The sequence below is a fragment of the Pecten maximus genome, chromosome 9 (assembly GCF_902652985.1).
Source record: "Pecten maximus chromosome 9, xPecMax1.1, whole genome shotgun sequence".
Lineage (NCBI taxonomy): Eukaryota > Metazoa > Mollusca > Bivalvia > Pectinida > Pectinidae > Pecten > Pecten maximus.
Window position 1 is genome coordinate 41,027,165 of NC_047023.1, and position 17,297 is coordinate 41,044,461.

Here is a 17,297-nt window from a genome sequence, read left to right on the forward strand (position 1 = left end):
AAGCACAACGCTGAGAAGCAAAACCTTCGCCATTAGAACTGTAAAAATATGGAACAGTCTCCCGGAAGAAGTTGTAACTGCTCAAAATATAAACACTTTCAAAAATAGATTAGATGAAATATGGAAAACTCAGGACATTTTATATGATTATAAGGCAACCATAACTAGAAATGAACTTTAAACACAAATTGTAGAATACTAAGAGAGTCCAGTGTAGAGGAACTTATTCTGTTCCTGTACTGGACAATAACTATAACTATAACTAACTATAACTATAACTAGTCTTTTTGAGGTAAGGGAAAATAGCTAGTGTTTTTAAAGTAAATGGAAAATAACTAGTCTTTTTGAGGTAAGGGAAAATAACTAGTCTTTTTGTGGTAAGGGGAAATAACTAGTCTTTTTGAGGTAAGGGGGAATAACTAGTCTTTTTGAGGTAAGGGGGAATAACTAGTCTTTTTAAGGTAAGGGGGAAAATAACTAGTCTTTTTAAGGTAAGGGGAAATAACTAGTCTTTTTAAGGTAAGAGGAAAATCACTAGTCTTTTTAAGGTAAGAGAAAATAACTAGTCTTTTTGAGGTAAGGGGGAATAACTAGTCTTTTAAGGTAAGGGGGAATAACTAGTCTTTTTGAGGTAAGGGGGAATAACTAGTCTTTTTAAGGTAAGGGGGAAAATAACTAGTCTTTTTAAGGTAAGGGAAATAACTAGTCTTTTTAAGGTAAGAGGAAAATCACTAGTCTTTTTAAGGTAAGAGAAAATAACTAGTCTTTTTGAGGTAAGGGGGAATAACTAGTCTTTTAAGGTAAGAGAAAATAACTAGTCTTTCTGAGGTAAGGGGGAATAACTAGTCTTTTTGAGGTAAGGGGGAATAACTAGTCTTTTTGAGGTAAGGGGGAATAACTAGTATTTTTAAGGTAAGGGGGAAAATAACTAGTATTTTTAAGGTAAGGGGGAAAATAACTAGTATTTTTAAGGTAAGGGGGAAAATAACTAGTATTTTTAAGGTAAGGGGGAAAATAACTAGTCTTTTTAAGGTAAGGGGAAATAACTAGTCTTTTTAAGGTAAGAGGAAAATCACTAGTCTTTTTAAGGTAAGAGAAAATAACTAGTCTTTTTGAGGTAAGGGGGAATAACTAGTCTTTTAAGGTAAGGGGGAATAACTAGTCTTTTTGAGGTAAGGGGGAATAACTAGTCTTTTTAAGGTAAGGGGGAAAATAACTAGTCTTTTTAAGGTAAGGGAAATAACTAGTCTTTTTAAGGTAAGAGGAAAATCACTAGTCTTTTTAAGGTAAGAGAAAATAACTAGTCTTTTTGAGGTAAGGGGGAATAACTAGTCTTTTAAGGTAAGAGAAAATAACTAGTCTTTCTGAGGTAAGGGGGAATAACTAGTCTTTTTGAGGTAAGGGGGAATAACTAGTCTTTTTGAGGTAAGGGGGAATAACTAGTATTTTTAAGGTACGGGGGAAAATAACTAGTATTTTTAAGGTAAGGGGGAAAATAACTAGTATTTTTAAGGTAAGGGGGAAAATAACTAGTATTTTTGAGGTAAGGGAAAATAACTAGTATTTTTGAGGTAAGGGAAAATAACTAGTCTTTTTAAGGTAAGGGGAAATTACTAGTCTTTTAAGGTAAGAGGAAAATCACTAGTCTTTTTGAGGTAAGGGGAAATTGAATATTTTTGAGTTAAGGGCAAAGTAACTAGTCTTTTGAAGGTAAGGGAAAATAATAGTCTTTTGAAGGTAAGGGAAAATAACTAGTCTTTTTAAGGTTAGAGAAAATAACTAGTCTTTTAAGGTAAGGGGGAAAATAACTAGTCTTTTTTAGGTAAGGGAAAATAGCTAGTCTTTTTAATGTACGGGGGAAAATAACGAGTCTTTTTGAGGCAAGGGAAATAGCTAGTCTTTTTTAGGTAAGGGGAAATAACTAGTCTTTTTGTGGTAAGGGGAAATAACTAGTCTTTTTTAGGTAAAGGGGAAATAACTAGTCTTTTTTAAGGTAAGGGAAAATAACTAGTCTTTTTAAGGTAAGGGGAAATAACTAGTCTTTTTAAGGTAAGGGGAAATTAACTAGTCTTTTTAAGGTAAGGGGAAATTAACTAGTCTTTTTAAGGTAAGGGGAAATTAACTAGTCTTTTTAAGGTAAGGGGAAATTAACTAGTCTTTTTAAGGTAAGGGGAAATAACTAGTCTTTTTAAGGTAAGGGGGGAAATAACTAGTCTTTTTGTGGTAAGGGGAAATTAACTAGTCTTTTTGTGGTAAGCGGAAATTAACTAGTCTTTTTGTGGTAAGCGGAAATTAACTAGTCTTGGAAGTAAAAGCGATTCCATTTACTCTCTCAAGATGAGGACGGTTGTGTCTTCTATTTAAAGCCTTAGCCTTTTTTTTGTGGAACATCATAACAGTCGGCTGGTAAGATCAGGCAGTTGGATGCAGTATGTCCTTTCCTCTCTGAGGAATAAGGGCGATATTTTTTATCCCACGAAATAACACTGATAGCAGTATAACAAAAGAATTTTATTTGCAAATATGGATTACAAAAATGATGACTGACAAAATTATAAAGACTACTAGTTTGCGCAAATACACTGGAAATGATAACGACCGCCTTCTGTAAAATGTGGTCAACATCATACACTCGTATCTCGAAAGGTTATTGGGTCACATGGTTCCTTCGATGGTTAAAGTCTAGAAAGGTTATTGGGTCACATGGTTCATTCGATAGCTAAAGTCTAGAAAGGTTATTGGGTCACATGGTTCCTTTGATAGCTAAAGTCTAGAAAGGGTATTTGGTCACATGGTTCCTTCGATGGTTAAAGTCTAGAAAGGCTATTTGGTCACATGGTTCCTTCGATAGCTAAAGTCTAGAAAGGTTATTTGGTCACATGGTTCCTTCGATGGTTAAAGTCTAGAAAGGTTATTGGGTCACATGGTTCCTTCGATAGCTAAAGTCTAGAAAGGTTATTTGGTCACATGGTTCCTTCGATGGCTGAAGTCTAGAAAGGTTATTGGGTCACATGGTTCCTTCGATGGTTAAAGTCTAGAAAGGTTATTGGGTCACATGGTTCATTCGATAGCTAAAGTCTAGAAAGGTTATTGGGTCACATGGTTCCTTCGATGGCTGAAGTCTAGAAAGGTTATTGGGTCACATGGTTCCTTCGATGGTTAAAGTCTAGAAAGGTTATTGGGTCACATGGTTCCTTCGATGGCTGAAGTCTAGAAAGGTTATTGGGTCACATGGTTCCTTCGATGGTTAAAGTCTAGAAAGGTTATTGGGTCACATGGTTCATTCGATAGCTAAAGTCTAGAAAGGTTATTGGGTCACATGGTTCCTTTGATAGCTAAAGTCTAGAAAGGTTATTGGGTCACATGGTTCCTTTGATAGCTAAAGTCTAGAAAGGGTATTTGGTCACATGGTTCCTTCGATGGCTGAAGTCTAGAAAGGTTATTTGGTCACATGGTTCCTTCGATGGCTGAAGTCTAGAAAGGTTATTGGGTCACATGGTTCCTTCGATAGCTAAAGTCTAGAAAGGCTATTTGGTCACATGGTTCCTTCGATAGCTGAAGTCTAGAAAGGTTATTTGGTCACATGGTTCCTTCGATGGCTGAAGTCTAGAAAGGTTATTGGGTCACATGGTTCCTTCGATAGCTAAAGTCTAGAAAGGTTATTGGGTCACATGGTTCCAACAATGCTTAAAGTCCCGAAAGGCTATTTGGTCACATGGTTCCTTCGATGGCTAAAGTCTCGAAAGGGTATTGGGTCACATGGTTCATTCGATGGCTTAAGTCTAGAAAGGGTATTGTGTCACACGCATTTACTTGTTGAAAAGAATCATGATATCGACTGGATTCGCAACTTAAATCTAGATTCCATGCTGGAGTGAAGAATGTAAGAAATATCAGGAATGTCAGAAATATGACATTTGTTGAATAATAGTTCATAAATTTCGGATTGTGTTAGGTAGAAAAGTAGTGAAGTTTTAGCATAGAACGTGGAATGGAAGACAATCAAAGAGCTGAAGGTCAGAAACTTGGGATTGTGTTGGTAGATAGGTAGTGAAGGTCTAACATAGAACGTGAAATTGTAGGAAATTAAAGTGCTGAAGGTCAGAAACTTGGGATGGTGATTGATAAAAAAGTATTGAATGTTAGGTTAGGAAAGAATGACAGAAAAGCGCTGATGGTCAAACGTACAACGGCAGTCTGCAATCTTGGAACAAGAGATGAGAATATTAACTTTGGGGTTGTTACATTCATATTTACCGGTACGTTGCGAGAAGTTGAGGGCTAATTATGTTGCAAATGTTTATATATTCAAAGAAGGATTTGCCATGAGAGGTCTAGCCTACGAGCATACTCTCGGGGATGAATGTTTCCAGGGTCCTAGCCACGTTCTCGACAGATCTGGGGATAACTTGTATGTGGATTTGGGTCTTGTGACTGGTTCCCATGGTTCCCTCCACGCACAAGGCCTCGTCACAGTATTCGATAGTGTGAACACTGTTGTCATATGTACCCCGGGTAAAGTTGCCAGATCCCCCGTTCATCACATCAAACATGGAGCTCGTGTGAGCTGTACTCGGCACGATTCCTACAGCTAGTTTGTTTGAGTAAAAGTCAAAGTTGAATGGTGCCTCCCACATAACAATTACTCGGCGGTTGTCAATCAACCAAGAGACGTCTCCTTGCGTCCCTGTAGCAGTGAAGCCAGTTTTCCTGGCAAGCATTGCTTCTCGCTGACCCGGATGTATCTCACGAGGCGAGAGTGTAATCACTCCTCTGTCGGGGTAGGCAACGGGATTGGTCATTGCCCACTTGCTGTAGTTGTCCACCTCCATGCCAATCACGTTTCTGTAATCGAGGGCGTCCATTAGCGTGTTGAGGTGGGTCCCCTGCAAGGAAGTACCGTCTTTGATTGCTCCAGAAATGGCGGACACGATCTGAGGATCTAGTTTCCCGAGGGCAAGTCCTGTGAAACGTAAAAAATAATAACGTACCGTTTTATAAGTGTATGTCAGAATGCAGATATCATTTTTTTGGAAGATGCCTTTAATGATAACAAAGAGTAATCGGCTACATAAACGCGTTAAACTTTGGTTGGGATAACAGCAAGGCATTTTGAGAGTGATGCAAGGAATCTTGGGAAAGAAATTCAGGGATTTAGGATATATATATATATCCCTCTGGTCAATCCGGTAGATTTCCTGGATGTATTCAGCGCCTAGCTGATTCTGTGATATTAATTTTTTGGCCTCTAAGTGCATATCAAAATCTGAAAAAAGGGTGGCGGGAAGACTTGAGTAAAAAATAATTCGGATTATTATGAATACCCTTTAGTGTGCATTGCTTTGGTTGACAACAAAGGCTCCATAGACTTCGCAAGTCTGCGGATACACACGTTGAAACTATTGAGCTGTTGGGGGTCTATCAGTTAAATAATAGATTTTGATAAAATCAAAAACAACATAATATCCCATAAAAGGAGCTATAATGCAGCTAGTTAGTATCTGATAATTTCACTCAACTCACCTAATTGCCCCAGTGCAAGGAGCATGTGTATGGTTTGGCCGAACATCCTGAAGGTTTTCGTAGTGTCTGGCTTGTTCGAACGTTTCTATATGATATAATTCTCTAAGCAGCTGTCCTTTCTCACAGGACGGTTGTTTTCTGCGACTCAGGATTTCTCGTGATGGTTCCGTCAGGAGTGTAAGCAAGCAGGAAGTAACAGCTTAAGCTGAATACAGCCTTGACGTCACGCCAGTTCAAAAGGTGGAGGTTGGATTTTTACACCGCTCTCTCTTATCGTTAAATATTTGTACGGCGGCAGCATTGTTATCGATCCATTATTTTGGTAACAGTACGGACTCCTATCTTAGAACCAGTTGTGTATCGAAAGGAAAAGCAAAATCAGAATGTTATGGGCTAACGTCGACAAATTCATTTGATTTCATTTTTTCTTAAATCAATCACATCTTATTTGGTTTTCGTACTTCAAGTACAACACAACCTACCAGGTTTTCTCGTATACTCAGGGTACCTAAATATTATGAAACCTTGTTCTGGGATATGCCACAAATTGTCTCTTGATTTCTAAGGTCAAGCACGTGATTAATTTTTTGACCTTCAACTTTAACCACACATTTGGTGTTTAAAGATTCAACAAAAATTACTACCAGTAGTTTAATACTGTGACGTATTTGGCTATCAACTGCTTTTATACGTACAAGTAATTCGAGAAAGGCTGAATGAAACCATCAGAAGATAAGGGCGCAGGAAAAGCTGAATTTAAAAAATCAGAAGATTGGGGCACAGGCAAGGCTGAAAAAAAATGCAGGAAAGGCATAATGAAAAAGTCAGAAGATCGCGGGGCATGGAAGGCTGAATGAAGACATCATAAGATTGGGACACAGAAAAGGTTTAATGAAAACACCAGAAGATTGGGGCGCAGGAAAGGCTGAAAATATGATAAAAAGATTGGGACGCAGGAAAGGCACAATGAAAAAGTCAGAAGATTGGGACGCAGGAAAGGCACAATGAAAAAGTCAGAAGATTGGGACGCAGGAAAGGCACAATGAAAAAGTCAAGATTGGGGCACAGGAAAGGATGAATGAAAACAGAAGAAGATTGGGGCACAGGAAAGGCTGGATGAAAACAGAAGAAGAATGGGGCACAGGAAAGGCTGAATGAAAACAGAAGAAGATTGGGGCACAGGAAAGGCTGAATGAAAACACCAGAAGATTGGAGCACAGGAAAGGATGAATAAAAACAGAAGAAGATTGGGGCACAGGAAAGGCTGAATGAAAACACCAGAAGATTGGGGCACAGGAAAGGCTGAATGAAAACACCAGAAGATTGGGGCACAGGAAAGGCTGAATGAAAACGGAAGAAGATTTTGGAGCAAACTTGCGATTCGCATCACTAAGAGACTCAGAAATACCTCGGGACTCCTCAAATGGCCACATAGTGTTGTGGGGTTTTTCAACCTTAGTTACATTTCAACTGCTGCAGTTGACAGTCAATATTATAATGGACAAAAGCGGGTTTTGTACTAAAGGTTTCGTGTAAAGTATAGCAGTGCACTATTTTCAGTACGTCAGAGCAAGAGAATTTTACAATTGTGAGGTTGGTTTTCAACTGTTTTACATATATATAGTTTTTGGTATACAAACATGATCTATCTGTATTTCAGCTATACCTTCCACTACTTTGTAAACAAACCTCTTTTAGGTTACTCCAACCAGTATTCATCCTCGCACAAGCACGTGGTCATAGCCAGAGACGATGATCACACTGTTTTATATAAATAACACTATTTATACAAATAACACTATTTATACAAATAACACTATTTATACAGATCTCACTATTTATACAAATAACACTATTTATACAGATAACACTATTTGATACTGATCACACTATTTATACGAATCACACTATTTTATAAAGATAACATTATTTATACAGATCACACTATTTATACAAATAACACTATTTATACAAATAACACTACTTATACAGATAACACTATTTATACAGATCACACTATTTATACAGATAACACTGTTTATACAGATTACAGTATTTTATACAAATAACACTATTTATACAGATAACACTATTTTTATAAATAACACTATTTATATAGATCACACTATTTTATAAAGATAACACTATTTATACAGATCACACTATTTATACCGATCACACTATTTATACAGATCACACTATTTATACAGATAACACTATTTATACAGATCACACTATTTATACAGATAACACTATTTATACAGATCACACTATTTATACAGATCACACTATTTATACAGATCACACTGTTTATACAGATCACACTATTTGTACATATCACACTATTTATACAAATAACACTATTTATACAGATCACACTATTTATACAAATAACACTATTTATACAGATCACACTATTTATACAGATCACACTATTTATACAGATAACACTATTTATACATATAACACTATTTATACAGATAACACTATTTATACAGATAACACTATTTATACAGATCACACTATTTATACAGATCACACTATTTATACATATAACACTATTTATACAGATAACACCATTTATACAGATAACACCATTTATACCAATAACACCATTTATACAGATAACACCATTTATACAAATAACACTATTTATACAAATAACACTATTTATACAGATCACACTATTTATACAGATCACACTATTTATACAGATCAAACTATTTATACAGATCACACTAATTATACAAATAACACTATTGATACAGATAACACTATTTATACAGATCACACTATTTATACAGATAACACTATTTATACAGATCACACTATTTAAACATATCACACTACTTATATACAGATAACACTATTTATACAGATCACACTGTTTATACAGATCACACTATTTATACAGATAACACTATTTATACAGATCACACTATTTATACATATCACACTATTTATACAGATCACACTATTTATACAGATCACACTATTTATACAGATAACACTATTTATACAGATAACACTATTTATACAGATCACACTATTTATACAGATCACACTATTTATACAGATAACACTATTTATACAGATTACACTATTTATACAGATAACACTATTGATACAGATAACACTATTGATACAGATTACACTATTTATACAGATCACACTATTTATACAGATAACACTATTTATACAGATTACACTATTTATACAGATAACACTATTTAAACATATCACACTATTTATACAGATCACACTATTTTATACAGATCACACTATTTATACAGATCACACTATTTATACAGATAAAACTATTTATACAGATCACACTATTTATACAGATCTCACTAGTTATACAAATAACACTATTTATACAAATAACACTATTTATACAGATCACACTATTTATACAGATCACACTATTTATACAGATCAAACTATTTATACAGATCACACTAATTATACAAATAACACTATTGATACAGATAACACTATTTATACAGATCACACTATTTATACAGATAACACTATTTATACAGATCACACTATTTATACAGATAACACTATTTATACAGATCACACTGTTTATACAGATCACACTATTTATACAGATCACACTATTTATATACAGATAACACTATTTATACAGATCACACTGTTTATACAGATCACACTATTTATACAGATAACACTATTTATACAGATAACAGTATTTATACAGATAACACTATTTATACAGATCACACTGTTTATATAGATCACACTATTTATACACTTACAATATTTGATACAGATCACACTATTTATACAGATCACACTATTTATACACTTACAATATTTGATACAGATCACACTGTTTATACAGATCACACTATTTATACAGATCACACTATTTATATACAGATAACACTATTTATACAGATCACACTATTTATACAGATCACACTATTTATACAGATAACACTATTTATACAGATCACACTATTTATACAGATAACACTATTTATACAGATAACACTATTTATACAGATCACACTATTTATACACTTACAATATTTGATACAGATCACACTAAAGATAACACTATTTCACTGTCACTTTCTATGGTATATATTTCAAAAAACCGAATCGAAATCTAAGAAGAGAAATTGTATCCTGTGATAATTGAGGAATTTGATATATAGACGGGTCATCTTGAACATTTCACTTTGGCTGTTATAAATAAACCAACAAATCAAAGTTTTCCGGAACAGTGTACAATGTAACTAACTAAGGATTAGATGTAAACACCTTTTTAATGTCTACTTTCCTGCGAACTGTTTTCTGTGTTTTCCCTGACTCTTTGTTGTTTACAGTTTGTTGGATCTATTCTCTCCGCCTCTGTAGGAAATAAATAAAATAAGACTTATATTATTACGGCTTTCATTATGTTATATTTCAGCACTATTCTGTAATATTATACGCGTATAAAATCAAATAATTTTACAGATTAAATGTATACAAAAAAATCTCTTTTACCGATCAACCAGTCAGCGCTTGAAGTGAAACTCTTTGACGGGTCTATTTCCGTTTGGAATTTCCTTCATTTCCCTATTGTCGATGTAAATATAATTTACACTTAAAACCATGTATATTGTACTTACACAAAGTAAAAGATCCAGAATAGATCTAGATCTACTATTGTTGGTCTTGGTCTCAGTATCTGGAACGTCATCTGACAAATCTAAAAAAAAAAAAACAAAGAAAGAAAGAAACGATAACATTAATTCAAATGTATTGTACTTGAATATATTATTTGATATATTTAGAATTTGCTTTTAGGAAATCTTGATGTATAAAATCTGCGATGAGAAAACTTAGGCCAGTTTTATGGGCATTTCGATACCTAGTCCAGTCTCGTCTATAAATCAAGGAAACTTTTACCTTAAAATTGTCCACAGGAAACATGACAGAATGAAACTCTCCCTAATTAAAACCTCGCTATGATTTCACAGCACATAAATTACAAAATTACAAATATATGTTGTAAGATGGAATGCATACCCTAATGATGACATACCGTTATTTCAATATCGTAGTTTAAAAATAAAACGCAAGTAAAACCGGAAAACTTCCCACTCATTACATGGAATCTCTAATGCGGTGCTCCACTCTGTATTTGTAAATGAGCATTGGAGAATATGCCATATACGCATACGCTTGATTTGTTTTGAAGAATGACGGACTGGCAGTCAAAGCCACGCATCAGAAGCCTAATGTCGATCGGAAGTGCACTATCGATTGGCAATGAAACTTGTCTTTTATGATAAACAAACCCATGCTTTTCTGTTTATCATCCGGGGTTGTAACTCAGCGCGCGCTGGATTGGTTCACGTTCTATTTTTAGACGTGTATAACATACTTTACTTATGCATTGCTGACGTAACTGAGTAGATGTGCGGGAAGTTATATGAAGATAAATCCAGGGGATTATGAAGTTTAATTTGATGATATTTATATCTATAAACAAAAACAAAGGGAGGCTTGGATATTTTAATGGAATTTCCATAAGTAAAGGAACATTGCTTAAACATGGACGTAAATATGGCTCTGTACGTTTGAATAAGGATTCTAAGATTTCATCAAGAAGAGTTTGGTGCCCGTGCCGCACATCTTCTAATGTTTATGTAGCCTAACATCACGTTAAACGGATGTTTAACATATTCAATATCAAGATAAACACCTACCTATTTCTGATAGCTCAACACAACCATTCCCTATAGCATCTCCAAGGACAACAGGCGTTGTCATCACTGGCGAAGGGGAACTGGTCGGAGGTGACGCCACAGCAACCATGGCTGGCTCCATAACTGTAGTTTTAAGACTCAATTCCTTGTTTTGTTGGGTGACGACACTGTCTTGCGCCTGTTTTCCTTTGTTTAAACCGCTTGGGAGGGTTTCGACCTCCCTGCCTAAAGCTGGAACAATGCTTATCCGTAACAAAGATCGTAGAGTCGACTGTGTTCGTTCCACAGACATCAATGAAAGCTTTGATCTTTTAATTTGTGAAATATTATCCTTGGATTGTGCTAGAATTGGAGTAGTGGAGGAGACAGGTATCGCAGATGATGCGGAATGTGTCTGGCTCAAATTCCGCTCTGAGCACACTGTCCCATTACCAACATTCACAGAGTCAATCTTTTCTGGCTTTGTAGCTTGATCTGTTGTGCAAATTTTATCAGATTTCTCTCTATTTTCTAAATATTTAGAGGCAGATCTACCCAGTATAACTGCAGTAGTTATCGGGAGGGCGGTTGTCAGGGCAGACACGGTAGGGCAACCAGCTGGAACATGGATAGGAATGTTCTTTCTATCGTTATTATATCTGCTTAAGTCATGGCCTCTCTCAAGAACCCTTTCGCATGAGTTATACAGAATTGGAGACGCACTACTTTTGAAAGCCAATAGCAGGGCAGACCCAACAGAAATATGTTCGAGTTTCTTGTGTCGTGAGACATTTTCATTAGTTACAACTTGCAGGGGCGATGTTGTCAATGCAGTAGATGAGACTGGTACCGCCTGATTGATTGTTGAAGGGATGTATTGTTTCTCGTGAGAAACTGATGGTGGCATTTCTGAAGCTATGGTGTCTGCCATAGTGTGGTAGGTCACACACGAAGGATCGTCAGCACACACAGCCGAACAGGTGTGGTCAACATCATCATCTCGGGTAGACATACACAACGGTTTGGATTCCGTTGTTTGTTGGTATTCTGAAGAAGATATCCCATCGGATAACGTGATGATGATGTCAGGAAGCCCCGGCGAGGTCTCCTGGGCGTAGGTCGTCCCCCAAGGATCTGATAACCGAGAGTCGATGCTGCGCGTAGGCTTATTCGTATGCGTTGGCGACAAAGCTCTAGCAACGCTTGGCAACACACAGTCTGGAGACTTGGGTCGGGCGGTAGGTGGCGCTCTACCATCAACCGTTGACCGCCGTTCTGTTGACTCTGAAATATCAAAAGTATCAATGTCTGACCTAACATTTCATATTCGAATTGATAAATCATATCATGAGTTCACTAACTATATTTAACATTCAAGAAGGAGGGTATTTCCTCCATAATTCATTTATTCATTTAAAACAGTATACAGAAAACGCGAGTACAAACAACTGGAATTGAGGCTAGCTCGATAACCCCTTACCTTTCGGAAAAGTTGCCGACTTGAGACGGACTGGATTTCGGTCGGATGAACAGACCTTCTGCGATATGACTCCTGATATACATTGCTCGCCTATTTGAAATGTGGCTAGCTTTTCCCTTCCAGCAAAACATAATCCAGATTCGTCATTTACGCGCTCCGGGTCTGCTTTTTTATTAGACGTCTTGGGATTCGTTGGCTGAGACGAATCTCCGCAACTCAGCTCTGTACAAAAAAGTATGAGATACGATCTTCAAATATTGGACAATATATACATTGACGGTAAGGTCAAACTAAATTAAATAGGTAATGGTTTTTGATTTTTTTTGTATTGTTTAAAGTTATTCAATATTCATTTTACGATGAAAAAAAAAAGTTTTCCTATGTCTCAGGCAAATAAGAGTATTATTTTTGACATCACATTTAAAGTAACTTGCATCTACAAAAATACCAAAGGCGGGAGGAAACCAATCATTTCAATAAAATGTGCGATATACGTTATATATATATAGGTATTTAATTCTATATTGATTTATAAAATGCATTCTCACGTGGTTCTGATTTTTTACAGTTGCGCAATGTGCCGACAGGTGTGACTTCCGATTTGGCGGTTTGGGTAAAACCCACAGCTCCCTCCTGCATGGTGACTTTTGGTATAACGCTGCCTGCTTTTACGACATGAACAGAGAATTCAAGTAATGTTTTTCTGATGAAAAAGAAAAAAAAATATCCATAATCGACTAAATGGAATTACATATTGTAAATACAAAATTGCTCGAAGGACATCCGAAAGGCGTCGTTGGATATCCACTTTTAATTGCACTACACTACGTAGCCCGAAATTCCTCTGGTCCTGACACCATGTCTGGTGTAAGGGCCCTACACCAGACATGGTGTCAGGACCAGAGGAAACTCGGGCTACGTAGTGTAGTCCAATTAAGAGTGGGTATCCGACGGTCTGTCCTCTGCCCGACACATATCAGAGTCTCTAAACATGGTAGTTTTCTATTCCTGCTTTAACTGTCAGCATTTAAGGCGTATGACGTGGTCCGTCCGTTGTCAGTACCGCGTGACAGGATGAGATGTCCTACAGAGTGTCTTTGGCAGTATGCTTCTGTGGGGTAACACCACATATAGTCTGCACCAGTTCCGCGCTATATTTGGCGCGGGCTTTCAGAAAACTGAAAGAACATTGGTTACCTGGCAGATAACTTTTAACTACGCCCGTATTTATTTTTATATTCAGCTTGAATTAAGATACTTATGGCTATTATTACCGAAAGGACCAAAGACAAATGTGTCTATCTAGTTTTTATCAAATTATAACTTACTTCCAAAAAATTATCTCGGAGTCCTTCCCTTAATACTGACTGTCATATTTGAACTATTTCAGTAATCTGGTAGGATTTTGGGGTGCTATTAATTGCCACGTTTTACAAAAACGTCATTTTATTTCCACATATTTGGAGATATTTTCCTTTTTGCTGCTGTTGAGGAAACCGTTGGAAATTCTCTATATTTTATCATGGGAATTAATAATATACAGCATGACTCTAAGATGGCGAAGATTTCATGATCCTAGATAGGGCGGAACGAAAAGATATTCGCCATGCACGAATGATGTTTTAGTGGAATGATACATTATATATGTGTATTGCTATTCCAAAGGGGGAAAAGGGACATTGGTATGTTTCGTATTCACTCTCTTTACCAACTTAAGTTGATTAGAATTCCCTTGGCATAATAGTGCTAACATTTGGTATGGTTTAATCCGATATTGATCAAATAACAATTTCTTTGAAAAATTGTCAGTGTAATCCATTTCTCTACCTTTACATGTATGTTGATATCTACAGTAGCGTACTTACCTGTTAATCCCTCCTCCTACCTGGTAAGACTCCACCTAGATGACAATAGTCATATAGTGGTAGTTACCTTTACCTCCGTCAGAAAACTAACTCTGATATAATGTTTTAAGCAATAAGAATTGGTCTATATTGTGAAATACGTTTTGGTGAAAACAATCCCTATGCTCTGCGAATATTAATTATTATCCTCAATTAAGACTTTCTCTCTCTATCCAGCCCTTCTTTTATATATTCTACTCTTCATAGATGGAATGCCTTATTTTATTTCAACATGTTATACTGGAAAACAATTGGATTGAACATCAGGCTTAAGCCTATATCAAAGTTCTCTCCATAACATATTACATTTATTTCAAATAATTAGTATCCGGTTATTAGTCAATAATGGAAAGTATGGTATATATATAGAAAGAGTATTTGTGAATAACATATATGATATCTTATGTGTTTTCTTTTTTCTTTATGAATGCCTTAAATGATACAGTGCGTTCACTACCTACATTAGATTTATTCCTATCCTCGTTAAAGTCAGATTGACAGTCTCCCCCACCCATATACTTTGGGTCGGTGATCTTAACACGAACAGGGCTTAGTAGACACCAATGTAGTTCCCTTAATTATGATCTGTTTAAGGCAAACATTGTGAATAGCTTTTACTACTTTATAGAATGTTGTCTTTTTATTAACGAAAAAGGATATTCTTATCAAAATTTTTAACTTTTTAAATGTTGAACTCAGCTTAGAAACAATCTTGTTTTGGGAACCCGAATCTTACCGTGTACATGTATTTAGATATGTGTAAGCGTTTACTAAATCCAACAACCGATTTTGATGTTAACACGTATCAATTGTTGTAGAAATATGATTTTATTTTCATTGTGTAACTATTCTTCTATGTGTAAATATATATTGATAGAAGGCGTAGATAAATTGATGAAGAATCTGAAACTCGTTGTTTTTATCATTCAGGAACTGCACGATGAATGTCTGGAACTGGCTTCAACTGGAGCAGGCCATTTCTGTCCCTAATATTGGGTGTTAAAATTAATGGGGTTATAAGGGTGACTTTGGGCACGAGTACTATTTCTACAGTGGACATTTCCACGTTACACGGGTGATCAATCCACTCCAAACCTCGGGGTACACATTCCCAACTCACGGTCATTACGTATTAGCGTTAGGTAAAACATTACTTATTACGCTGATGTATTAAAGTGGAATTAACGACCGTATTTTTCAATATAAACCAATCTAAGATAACTTGTCAGGTTTTCTCGTATACACATTATAACATACTGTATATAAACCGTTAGTTGGCAATTTGTGCCTAGTTCCTGTGATCCAAACCATCGAAGTTCCAATTCCCTCTTCTTTAAATAACTGGGGTGACAAATGTTACAATTAGAATGCAATGGATAGACTTGAATCTTTAGACCATTATGATGGACACTGTAACCACGTGGTCAAGTGGACGTCAAAAGACCCAACACTGACTGGTCTGAGTATCATAAAAGATTCACTTTGCCACGAAAATAAACCTGTACCGAACTTCATATGAAATTCACCATGCCGCGAAAATATACCTGTACCGAACTTCATATAAAATTCACCATGCCGCGAAAATAAACTTGCATCGAGTGTAATATAACATTCTTCATGACGCGAAAATAAATCTGTATCGAGTATTCTACCCCAGTACTTGCTGTACTGAGTTTTGTTAACAATTCACTACGCCGCGGAAATTAACTTTTTGAGGACGTTATGAATTTTAGGGTGACTAACCGTTTTGACCTCCTTTTGAGGCCATATAAAATATATTTAACGACACCCTTTTGACAAAATTATGATTCACGTTAAGCTCTCGAATTCTGAAATAATGGAATTATGAATAATATACATGTTGGGCCCATTGGCCTTGGTGAAGTAAGGATGACTGAGGTCTCCCTCCAAGATATGAGTGTATTAGATTTACCACGGACAGGTGGTTTACCTTGTATGTACAGTGTTGTTTGGATGTCACTGTTTAACACAAAACGAAAATAAGTAATGCCTCACCTTAAACACAGGAAGTGGTGGCTTTCTACAGACAGATCCGAAACACCTTACTTGTTTACCAATGGTTAGAGACTCGATGGTTACCAAAGGGAGACGCAATTATGACGTAATCGGGATTGTTATATATTTCTATGACGTCACAATGATGGATACAGGTTATTTCAATCGGAACACATCGTGATTTTCGTAAGATGAAGTATTTTTCTGAGCTTGCCGGAAAGACCCGAAGATATCCAGATGTCTTCATAGGCATAAGATGGAGTTACGTAGGAACTGACTTACTGAGTTAAGTTTACCGACATTTATTAACACAAACTAAGTCCCGACCAAAGGTCCATATATTGACTGTGGTTTGTGCCAAGTTACTATGTCCATTGATCATAATGATGGCGCCCCGCGGGACGAAAAGACGACGATCTTCGTCTTTTCGTCCCGCGGGGCGAAATAACGCTGATTAGCGGGGCGAAATACGATAAACAGCGGGCGAAGAATTTCTGGTCGCTAAACAGCGACCTTGAAATTTCGTTATTTCGCGTGACTTTTTTTCGTTATTTCGTTCTGTCGCTGCGAAAAGACGATGATTAGCGGGGCGAAATAACGAAAAAGCACATAACAGCCACCATATATCATAGCTTTTAGAATTTTTTATAGATGCGACGGCTG

At 36.3% G+C, this 17,297-nt stretch overlaps 2 protein-coding genes across 4 annotated transcripts; both read right to left on the bottom strand.

Moving 5' to 3' along the window:
• Positions 1-2,490: 2,490 nt before the first annotated feature.
• On the bottom strand, positions 2,491-5,650 carry LOC117335238 (tereporin-Ca1-like). Its single transcript, XM_033895238.1, has 2 exons — positions 5,524-5,650; positions 2,491-4,963 (listed from the first exon to the last, which is right to left on the bottom strand). Exons 1-2 carry the CDS (start codon positions 5,567-5,569, stop codon positions 4,335-4,337), a joined length of 675 nt encoding a protein of 224 aa, XP_033751129.1. The 5' UTR covers positions 5,570-5,650; the 3' UTR covers positions 2,491-4,334.
• A 4,074-nt stretch (positions 5,651-9,724) lies between these two features.
• On the bottom strand, positions 9,725-16,964 carry LOC117335239. 3 transcript variants are annotated; one of them, XM_033895240.1, is made up of 6 exons: positions 16,635-16,964; positions 13,263-13,376; positions 12,715-12,936; positions 11,256-12,518; positions 10,173-10,252; positions 9,725-9,909 (listed from the first exon to the last, which is right to left on the bottom strand). In XM_033895240.1, the coding sequence occupies exons 2-6, from the start codon at positions 13,351-13,353 to the stop codon at positions 9,895-9,897; spliced, it is 1,671 nt and encodes a 556-aa protein (XP_033751131.1). In that variant the 5' UTR covers positions 13,354-13,376; positions 16,635-16,964; the 3' UTR covers positions 9,725-9,894. The 3 variants fall into 3 exon arrangements, with proteins under 3 accessions (XP_033751131.1, XP_033751133.1, XP_033751130.1); XM_033895242.1 differs by having other exon boundaries at positions 13,263-13,379; XM_033895239.1 differs by having other exon boundaries at positions 13,263-13,417; positions 16,635-16,963.
• Positions 16,965-17,297: the final 333 nt, after the last annotated feature.